General features: G+C 35.6%; 1 protein-coding gene across 1 annotated transcript in view; it reads left to right on the forward strand.

Moving 5' to 3' along the window:
• Positions 1 to 12,033, forward strand: part of DNAH7 (dynein axonemal heavy chain 7) — a 203,189-nt gene extending 191,156 nt beyond the window's left edge. The window contains exons 61-64 of the mRNA XM_011369246.2: positions 987 to 1,139; positions 2,543 to 2,720; positions 9,276 to 9,379; positions 11,614 to 12,033. Coding sequence (XP_011367548.1) covers positions 987 to 1,139; positions 2,543 to 2,720; positions 9,276 to 9,379; positions 11,614 to 11,820 — 642 coding nt within the window. The 3' untranslated portion in view covers positions 11,821 to 12,033. The remainder of the gene's footprint in view (positions 1 to 986; positions 1,140 to 2,542; positions 2,721 to 9,275; positions 9,380 to 11,613) is intronic.
• The last annotated feature ends 9 nt before the right edge of the window (positions 12,034 to 12,042 follow it).

A 12,042-nucleotide genomic window follows, 5' to 3' on the forward strand; every position in this document is an offset into this window, starting at 1 on the left:
ATATATTAGTTATCCAATTAATAGATAGATAAACTAAGGCATAGTTAGGCTGTGATTTAATAGTAGTGAGTAGCCAAGTATTGATTAAGAAGATTTTCTAGGATGGGCAAAATGAGTGAAGGGAGTCAAAATGCACAAATGTCCAGCTATAAAATAGAATTGAACGACATGAGTTTGAACTGCACAGGTCTACTTAAATGCAGATTTTTTAAATGGGTTGTTCAAAAATCAATTGTATTTTCTTTTATTTTTTTTTATTGTTTTACTTTTAATTAATTTTCATTATGGTGACATGGGTTAACAAAATCCAGTAAGTTTCAGATATACAGTTTAACAGTATCTGTATATTGTGTTATGTGTTCACCATCCATAGTTAGATTTCTTTCAATTGTGGTTGGGAATTCGTGGATGCAGATGGCCAACTTAAGTAATATGCAGATTTGACTATAAGGGTGGTGGGCACCCTAACCCCTACGTTGTTCAATGGTCAACTTTAAGTAAGTCCTGGGGATGTAATGTACAGCATGGCACGATAGTTAACAATACTGTATTGCATATTTGAGAACTGCTAAGAAAGGAGATCTTAAAAGTCCTCATCACAAGAAAAAAATTTTGTAACTGTATAGCGACGGATATTAACTAGACTTATTGTGGTGACCATTTCACAGTATGTACAAACATTGAATCATTATGTTGTACACCTGAAACTAATATGATGCTATATGTCAATTATACCTCAATTAAAAAATTTCCCATAAAGTTTAATTAGATTGAATTTTTAAATATTTTTTCAGGAATAGTTTGAAGACTCCATGACTTAGTTGTGCACAAAAGAAAGTTACTTTTTCTTTTTTTTTTTTTTTGCTATATGACTTGACCTTAAATAATCACAATTGTAAACAAAGGATAATTATAAAGAAGGTATTTAAGAGGGGCTTGTCCAAAATCTATACTATCCTGTTAACCAAAGGTTAAATGTGTTTCAGGGTCTTGTAGTGATGTCTACAGATCTTGAAGAAGTGGTTAGCAGCATTCTGAATGTGAAAATTCCAGGAATGTGGATGGGTAAATCATACCCAAGCCTTAAACCACTTGGGAGCTATGTGAACGACTTCCTTGCAAGACTAAAATTCTTGCAGGTGAGTTCCTCTAAATGCACATATTTAAGTTTCTTCTGATTTCATTTTCTTCACCATGATACCTAATGTGAAAATAATACTCTCTAGTTTTCCTGTGCAAACCAGGCACAAATAACCACTACTCAGTATTGCAAATAATTTATGTAACAGTTACACCGAATTGTCAAAATACTAGTATTAGAAGTAGAAAATCAGGAAGCTCCTTTGGGAGCCAGCATTCATGTTCAGTGAAGTTAGACATTCAAGTCAATGACATTTGAAGAGAGAAAACAACTGGCTATGTTGATTTTTCCATTAAATATTTAGCGTCAAAATAGATCCCTAGAGCAGAGCATCTTAGAAAGACAGTCAAGTTACAAGCTAGGAGCATTATTTCCTCCTTGTCCAGCATTTTTCCAGGACATTATATCACTAGATTGCTGGTTTAGCCCAAGACAGTAATAACCTTATGGCTACTTGTTCTGGAAATGTTGGGTGGGCAGAAGTCTACCTCCTAATTATCTGGCAATACAGGTGCTTAACTCTGGTTCTTACTAATAACTGTATTCATTAGAAGTATTAATTAATGTCCAAGATATTGTATATAATGCATCAAAAACTTCCTGTGAAAAACATTTCTGCAGGGGTAAAATGACTAAACTTCCCTTCCATAGTACAGGCCTGCTGCTGTCCTAGAGTTGATGCAAAAGCATTAAGATTGTTCTTGAAAAATGAATGTTCCACCTTGAACTCTAATAGGGAAAAGTTCTTCAAATTTGTTTCTTCGGCTTGACTTCTGTAATTTACTATCTAGTTAAAGTCAATATTCAACTAACTTATTATAATATATGAACAGAATATCCAGGTATCTTGATATTTATAAATATCTTAAGCTCTCATTATCCTGTTTCTTCTGGGAGTTCCATGTACAATATTGTGTTTCCAAGTGTTGGATTTCATTGTATTTTGGTAAAATAGGAAGGAAAACTTCCAAAGGAATATTGTACTGGGTACTTATGACAAGAGAGAAAAAAATAGTAAAAAAGAAAAAACTTTACCATCTGACCAGACTTTCTAAAGATCTTCTCTTCTATTCAACTATGTAACAGCTTATGCAATAATATATATTAGACATTCACTATTGCATGGAGCTTTTCTGAAGGAATCCTGGTGTAAGTCTAAAACAGACATTTACATCTGCATTCATGCAATGGACATGAAACACGTCAGAACAAAACACTGACCATGCTACTTATTTTTAAAACTGTCAGAATATGGCTTTATATTTCTCAAAGTGTTAGCTCAGTTGTTAGTTTACCTAAAAGATAATAGAGGGAGTGTTTTGGGGGCAAATTTTATTAAGCAGTGTTGCATTCAAAGTTGAAAGGCTCTATTGTTAGGACATCTGTGTTTTGACACCATAGCAATGGTACGAGGTCGGCCCTCCACCGGTCTTCTGGCTCTCTGGCTTCTTCTTCACACAAGCCTTCCTGACTGGCGCCCAGCAGAACTATGCCAGAAAACACACCATCCCCATTGACCTTCTTGGGTTTGACTATGAAGTGATGGAAGACAAAGAATATAAGACTGCTCCAGAAGATGGTAAGTACAGTGACAGAATGAGTTGGCTTATGTGCCTAGGCACTGAACAAAAAAATTAACATTCTTACTTACTTTGCTCATCTTTTAAAAAATTAATCACCATGTATTCACTTGCCTTCAAATGACTGAGAAAAAATGTATAAAGAGGCAGTGAGCAAGAGAAAAAAAAAGAGAGAACGTGATAAAGCAAATGGGGATAAAAGAAACCTGAATAAAGAGTATATGTCCTTTGTACTGTTTTATGCTTGCAAATTTTTGTAAGTTTGAAATTATTTCTAATAAAAAGTTAGGAAGAAAGCAATAATGAAATTAACAATACATGGGAAAATCAACCATAATCTTATGGAGACTTTGGGGCATATAGATGGCACATTGAAAAGGAGATTTTCCTGGTCTTTGAAAGAGGATACCTTTTCAGACCCCTAAATCATGTATTTTTTCCTGTCATATACATTGCTGCAAAACTTTAAAAAGCTAATATCTAATAGGAATATTTATTTTGTGATTGAAAGATTATGAGGAAATTTATCTTTATTTTTTTAATTGATTGTGTTTTCAATAATTAGAGGATACCTTAATGTTTTATTCCAAATTCAGTGGCAGGGCTACTATTTTAAACAAGCATTATTTTTGAAATACTGCAGATTCCTAATGTTACCAAAATAGGGCTGTCTTTAAATAAATGACATTAATCTCTAAATGACCATTAATGTGTCCTGCTATAACTGATGTGTCAAAGACAGTTCTGCTTCCTTATTCATAGCTGAATGATGAATTCACAGCCTCACTCTGTTAGACACTGGGGATATGAACAGTGAACAACTTAGACAGGAACTTGGCCCTCAACTAACTTATACTCTGCTAGGAGATACGAACAAGTAGACATGTCATCACAACAGTGTGGGATAATCACAACACTGTGCAAACTGGTTTTACTTTATATCGATTGTCACAAATCTCAAGGGGTTGGTGACACTATGAAGAAATCCACCCAGTATCTCCTGGGAAAGTTGCTTTCCCACTCTCGAAACAAGAGTTATCTTTCCTCTGCCCCTACAGCTCACCTCATTTTTTATTGAAAAAATAAGAAGACATCAGATAGAGCTTTTAGCAACACCAAATCGGTGAATCTGTCCACATCTGCACCCTCTGGTAGTCCAGATCGCATTTTTTCCCTCCTTCAAGGAATTTTGCTCCTTGAATTGTGTCCTCTTTTAGTGAAACCAACAGCATTGCTCTCGGCACTGGGTAATTCCTATCAGTATGCAACATGCTCTAGAATCTCTCATCTTGAAACAAATCAATAAAGAATTCCAATAGTTTAAACGCTAGCATCCTTTTGGCTACTGTCTCATATCTCCGCCACCCTTTATAGAAAAATTCTCAAAAGAATCGTGTTTACATGTCATCTCCAGGTTCGAACTTCCTATATCCTATCTGCCTTTCATCCTCGCCAATCAACTGATGCTATTCTTTTCAAAATCACTAATGACTTCCATTTTGACAAAGCCTACGAATTCTCTTCTGTCTTCATCTTAACCTCTTAACAGTTTCTACCAGTTGACAACTTCCTCTTTTGAGAGACATCCTTTCTTCTCCCTTGGTTTCCAAGACATCACCCTATCCTGATTTTCCTTTTCTCACTGGAAATAATTCATGCTTCATTGCTAGCTTATCCTCCTCTAAATATTGGGTTCTCAAGAACTCCGTCCTGGAACTATTTCTCTTTTCTTATTGTGTCCTCTCCCCCAAGTGACCTCATACTTTTATATGTCTTTAAGTATTATCTCCTAGCTGATACCTTCCAAGTTTAAATGTCCAGCCTAGATCTTTTTCCTAAGAAAGATATAGAGACCTATATATCCAACTGCCCACCTGACATCTCCACTTTGGTGTCTCCTGAATATGTAAAATTTATAATGATCTTTAATGAATGGCACTGCCATCCAGCCAGAAATGCATGAATTCTTCCTCATTCTTCCTCACCCTCACACACTCACATCAAATGCAGTTGCTTGTTCGTGATCCTACTGCCACCACCATTTTTATAGACTTTTCTGCTCTAGCATTTTACCTTGTCTCCCTACTAGTATCACTATATTCTTGTAATTCTTAATTTATACCAAAGCGACAGAAATTTTTTAAAAATGTAAACAGATTATGTCACCGCTAAGATTCCATTGAAAATTCAGACAACTAAATTTGTATTCATCTTTTTTCCTTAGCACCTAGCAGAGCATCGCGCACATAATAGGCCCTCAAAAGCTGCTATAGAAATCTACTACAAATATATGGAATCTAATCCAATTTTTTAAGTTACCGTTTATTGCAATCTTCTTTAATACTTAAAAGATTTTGTTGTTGTTGTTGTTGTTGTTTTTTGCAGAAACATATTTAAGAGCAATATATGCAAAGGAAAAAAAATCATTGAGACAAATGATGTCTTAAAATTAATCATTTCCCCCATCCCTAGATGCCTAACCCATCATTAATCTGGCCACTTGTTCAGAATACTTTTATTTCTAACACACTCAGAATGAGCACAGTGCTGCATACCTGAAGGGCATTTAACAACTTCTTGCTAAATTGTTTATTGTTTCTTTAATTATATAGGTCTTTAAAAAAAATACCTTCTCTGTTTCAGCTCACTATATTACATGCTATAAAAGACACCGATAAATAGCAGTTCCCCCATTCTCTTAAAAGTCAAAATATGGATAAATTAGCAACATACCAAGAAGGATAAATAATTCGGTTCAAACTAAGTATTTGGAAAGTGGGGAAGGGAGTGTTTAAGTTAGGTAAGGGCAAAGCAAAGTAGGGCAGAGGGTTGCTCTCACCACTACTGGCTTCCAGAAACTGCCTGGCCCTTTACATTTAATTTTCACAGATACTACTATCATTCCCGTTATACAGAGGTGGAAAATTAGGCTCAGAAAGGTTAAATAACTCACCCAAGGTCTCACAGCTAGCAAGTTGGCAGGGTTGAGACTCAAACCTCAGGCCTTCTGGTTCTCATGCTCAGCTAATGGCTTTCTCTATGGCCTGTTGAGTGTTGTTGCAGAAGTTTGAAAACATCATCATATTTCTAAGGAAGCCTCTTGAAAGCGCCATGGTTGATTCTGAAGCATTTAATTCAGATGCAAGAATTATTTTTCTAAATTTTCCTCATTTCATTATTATAAAAGTAGAAGACAACATTTGGACTAAAGTCTAAAGAGTAGTGATGATGTCCCTGAGAGTGATATGTTTTTGAACTTGGCTGAAAGATAGAATTTATAATAGCACTGACTAAGGTTTATAAACTAGCTAATATCTAAGATCAAATTACTGAATTCCCAATCATTATACACTGAATTTAGAGTGAAGAGCAGTTAGTGTTTCTTTTTACAATGATTAACTAGTTTAACCCACAACCACTCTTATTAAAGATTCAATTTATTAAAATCCAAAATTATCTTGAAAATAGTGGAGCATATATAAATCACAACTTACTTAAAGAGTAACAAAGACGATTCAGGGTTCCAAGATTGCATAATAAAGAGTAGCCATCAATTAAATAAACCATTTCACTGAATACCAAAATATCAGCCCAGGTTTGATCTGTAATTGCTTAGTCACTAAATCATGAATTCTATTATTTTGTACACACAGAAACACACACATACACACACATACATTTTCACAAATAAATACAGATATCCATTTTATTCATTTTGTCATTCCAGTTTCCCCCTCCTACTTAGCTAACTACCAGAAAGAGAATGAGATACCTAGATTTATTTGGAGCAATGCAATGGCCTTTTCCCAAGGAACAGCTTTCTCACAGGACCCTAATGGGAATAGCACGGATTCCGCCTTGAGAACGGCTTGGGCTATCAGCACCATTTCTGTCTCTATCCTCTCTACTGCTCCACAGTCTGTCTTCTTTAGTTTACACTTTAGTGTGTGCCTGTTGCTGGGTACTGGGGCTCATAAAGAAGTCATCCTGATTTACATTAAGATTAAATTAAACATAATAAAAAGGTCACTTTTAAAGTGATGCAAAGTGGCCACATTACCACTGTAAATCTGCCTAGATTTGGCATCATTTGTTCTAGATGTATTTGCCTAAGATCCTCATATCTGAAATACTGGGTTACTCAGTCATCAGTGGAGAGCACTACATGGCAGGAAGGCGGGCAGGAAACAGTGAACAAGAGAGGGGCTGGAGAAGCTGTAGGTGTTGCTGTGCTGACCATATCTCATAGATGGCAAAGGCGTGACACAGAGTAGGAGTGGCTGTGAACTAGGACCCTGTTAACATCTACCTGTCCTCATATATGTTGTGTTTTCCATAAAGCCCTTATTGACCATGAGAAATAAAAATGCATTTGAATATTCCCATCACCTTTCCTATAAAATTGTTATTGGATTGGAGGAAACTTTTATCCCTACTGCCACTCTTCTTAGGTGTTGACACGAACTCTCCCATTTACTCTCTGTGACATTAGTTTTCTTTCCCAAGGGAGAAACACATAACCAGTTGGTTAGTGCCGGAGATATACTGGGCTATGCTTACAAACCAGCGAGGCCAGGGTATTAAACGGCTCTCTCGGATCTATCTGTAGGGTCCTCTCTACTCTCCCTGTTCCCATCAGTTATTGTGACTGGCTTTCAGGTCATAGATCTGACTAGAGAGGTTTAGCTTGGAGGATGTGATTGCAGACCTATTTCTCCCTCAGGCAGGTCAACCCTCACATTGCCCCAGGCTAAAGATGCATTTTGCAATTCAGCTTTATCAGAGTAATACTCTGGGGAGTTATTGGACAAATGCTTTGCCAATTAATAAAACTGACATTTTATTCCAACTATTCTTTCCATCAGTTAAACCCAAGAGAAAAGGTAATTCTTCCCAACATTTATCATTGAACTATCCACATACAGCTTTTTACATTTAACTACAGTCATAAACGACATAACGTTTAGGTCAATGACAGACCACATATAGGACGGTGGTCCCTTAAGATTATAGTGGACCTGAAAAATTTTTATCTCCTAGTGATGTTGTAGTTTAGTGCAAGGCGTTAAACTCACGTTTGTGGTGACGCTGGTATAAACACACCTACTGCACTTCCAGTCATACAAAAGCATAGCACATGTAATTATGTACAACACATATTACTTGATAATGATAATAAACAACTATTTTACTGGCTTATGTATTTACTATACTATTCTTTTCATTGTTATTTTTAGCATGTACTCTTCCTACTTATATAAAAAAAAGTTTGCTGTAAAACATTGTTGTTACGCTGCAATAGCCTTATACATCGAGTGTTTACCTGTCTCTTGATGACATCATTTCTCATGTGCTTGATTTAAACTCATGTTGTTTTGAACAGTAACATGCTATACAGGCTTATAGCCTAAGAGCAATAGGCTATACCATAAAGCCTAGATGTGTAGTAGGCTTTACTATCTAGGTTTGTGTAAGTGCACTCTCTGATGTTCACAGAACAACGAAATCACTTAAGAACGCATTTCTCAGGACATAACCCCATAATTCAGTGGCACATGACTGTATAATTAAATAAAATTTAAAATTCAAACCCTTTGGTCACTAGCTGTGTTTCAGGTATTTAATAGTCAGTGGCTACCATATTGGAAAGTACAGATATAAAACATTTCCATAATTGCAAAAAGTCCTGTTGAACAGCACTGCCAAAGTGGATTTTTATATATTACTTCACAAAGTGCTTTCACCAGTATTAGCTGATTAGACCCTAACAACTCTAAAAGGTAGACAAAGCAAGCATTATTGTTTTACAAGTTTCCCAGCTGTTCTCCAAGTGACAGAACAAGTTTAAAGTTAAATGAATTGCTCAAGGTCACATAGCAAATTAGGAACTAAACCCTAGGTTAAAGTTCCACATTGCTTCACTTTACATCTGTGCAAGAATTATAATGAATGTTTTCATGTACAGATACCTATATTCAAATACATGACGCTGTGCTAAATGGATAGCCAGAGAAAATGATTGGGTTTTACTGATTTCCTAATTTGTGTTCTCCAGCTGTTAGTATATGATATTACATACTAGAGAGAGTTCATCCATGTGTCTTTGCAGTGAGAATACATTCCAAAATTGAGGAGAAACTTAACTCTCACAACATTACAGATTTGCAAGAGTATTTTGTTCACATGCTGCCTAGAAGCCACTGGATCCCTGCAAGTACATTGAGAACTTTTCTTGCAGATTCCATGGCCTCTGATGTTATAACCATTGGCCAATTAAAAGTATACATCTGCTAGTGTTCACACAAACTAACTTCCCTTTCCTCTTTTATCTTCCGCATGTAGTTTTACTAGTAATTAACTAGGCAAAGTATAAATATTCTTGAAACATGGATGTTAAGACAAAGCACTCAGAACTCTGCTTTTGTTTTAGAATAAGTCTTAAGTTGCTGACCTAGTATAACCTGCATAGTATTCATCCATAGGAATTTCTGATTCAGAATGCAATCAATATGCATATTTAAAGTGTTGTGTTAATCTGCTTCTTTTATATTTAGGTGTTTTAATTCATGGACTATTTCTGGATGGAGCTTCTTGGAATAGAAAGATAAAGAAACTTGCAGAATCACATCCCAAAATTCTTTATGATACAGTGCCTGTGGTTAGTATTTTTCTAAGGATATACGTGGAGGGCGGGGGAGTGCTATTTTACACACACACACACACACACACACACACACACACACCCCTTGTTATTCAGGGTAATTATGTTTTACAGAGCCAACACTAAATAGTGAAAACTGAACCAATGCACCTTGGAGAAACTAAAAAGGTTAAGTTTCCATGATCCTCTGGTCACATTTCGGTTAACTGATCAATACAAAACCTGGTTTCATTTGTTCGTTTAAAGGCCCCTTACTTAATATGTATTGTTGATTCAGTAACATTGAACTTATGGACAGCAGCACTGTAACGCATGCCTGAAGGAAGTTTATTGTATTTTCTCCATGAGGTCCATCACAGCCTTCTTGCACTGAGGAATATCAGACAGCACCTCAGCATTACACTTGGGGGCCATTTTAAACAGTGAAATCGCCATCGACAACTACAAAATGAAACCCATAAAAATGTTTAAAACTTGATATTAAATAAACCATGAAAAGGATACTTGTTTAGTTATGAGAGATAAAACAAAAAGGCAGAATGTCACAGGTTCAGCCTCAGCTGGGAATGTGCTTGTCTGGTGATTCACATATTTTGCTGCTCTGAGCATGCCTGCAAATGACCATGTGCAGAGTACTGATTTTAGGATTATAAATAAATTTTAATGATAGGCAGACTTGCAAATACAGAATTCAGAAGTAATGAGGATTGACTGAATTTATGTATCCACATATATATAGTTTGTTATATATTTCTTACATACATCTTGAGCTAAAAATGTGAAATTTACAGATTAAAAGACTATATGAAAACCACCCACATAAAATTTCTAGGCACCTATCTGCAGCTTGAGCAGAGTAAGCTATACAAATAATGTTTCCATCTGTTACATCATGTAAAAATGACTAGATAGATTTTCACACAATTGAATGGTTTGTCCGGGATGGTGTGATAAAATATAGGCTGTGGATTTACATAAATTCTGTTTGTGGGACACTGGGAACAGCTCTGACGGGCAAATATCCTTCAGAGCAGCTCTACCAGGTACAGTAAAGGACAACCAATTGCAAGAAACCTGAGATAAAGATACCGTGGGCAGAGAGTTTCAAATATGAGACCCAAACTGAAAGTTACAAGGGCAGATGTACAATTTCAGAAGTTGATTGGGGTCAAATTTTTTTCTTTCACAGCAAACTCAAATAGTTGTAGTGAAGAGCAGAAGAAATTTATAAGTGGATGATTCTTCTGCAAAAAGAAATCACTTATTAAGAAAATCCACTCTTAGTTGAAATGAAATGCATCCAACTTGAGTGTTATAAGTTCTCATATTTAACTACATCCAAAAAACTGCTTTACAAATCCTCCTTATAATCATCTGGATTCCACAATCATATGAGAGAAAAATAGAGACTAATATCCTCATCAGCTCCTTCATACAATCTGTGTTTTGACCTGAAAAACCTAAAAGAAGTCTTTGAATAGTGGGGCTGTCAAGCCATATCCCCCTATGGATTGCTGCTATTACAATAGAAAAAGAAATTTAATTAAATTATAAAACAAAACATTATTTCACCTTTACGATCAGTTTGTTCTTTACTTTTACATTCAGAGATCAACTTGCCCCCAAATCCTATTTTTGTGATTGGTACAGTTCAACAATGCTTAACATTCTAGTAACTTAGCTCATGACTTTCTAAAATCAATGTGGGTACATTGTATAGGTATAAAGGAATGCAACTGTTTAAACAGCACAACAAACATAATAGCCCCTTTAAAATATTCACCTGAAATGGGGACGTGATCTAGTCCTATAATCATCGATAAAAATCCTTTAGAATTTTTGGGATTGGCCTTTAATAAAACACGATTTTGAGTAGCCATGGCAGCAGTTCTCTCCTTTGAAAGTTTATCTGGCTTTTGTTATTGTAAGCACCATAAGTCATCCCCAGGTTAAGTATGGTGGAGAGGTGATGAATAAATAGATGGGTAATATGCTTTTTGACAGAGGAGGTGAAAATGACTTTTTTCTCATTTAGTTTCTAAACTAGTTCTGAAGATAGTTTTGAGAGCTCTAGAAAAAATGTTTTGAACAATGGCAGTACTGACAGAAAGAAAATCTATTTGGACTACAGAAATTTGCAGACATAAGTAACTTTACTCAACAATATCGTACATATGTTCAAATAAATACAAGAGCCTTGACTTACAAAAGTTTTATGCACTTTCTTCCAGATGTGGCTAAAGCCCTGTAAGAGGGTAGATATACCAGAACGACCAAGTTATGTTGCTCCACTGTATAAGACAAGTGAGCGAAGAGGAACATTATCTACTACTGGCCATTCTACGAATTTTGTGATTGCCATGACTCTTCCCTCTGACCAACCTCAAGAACACTGGATTGGACGGGGCGTAGCACTGCTATGTCAACTTAATTCATAGTTTAGTTAGGAAGATGTCGTTTCCCTGTTCCTATTTCTTATTAGATTGCTGAGTAGAAAATATATTTCACTTTTAAAATTTATTTGATTTAATCAATTTGACTAAAGTTATACTTAACTATAAATTTATTAAAGTGCGAATGCAGCCTATGTTTCAAATGATCATACTACAGTGTAAGGAAATGTCCTGAAATAAAGATTATACTGAAGAAAACACACTGAT

Source organism: Pteropus vampyrus, unplaced genomic scaffold (genome assembly GCF_000151845.1).
Source record: "Pteropus vampyrus isolate Shadow unplaced genomic scaffold, Pvam_2.0 Scaffold146, whole genome shotgun sequence".
NCBI lineage: Eukaryota > Metazoa > Chordata > Mammalia > Chiroptera > Pteropodidae > Pteropus > Pteropus vampyrus.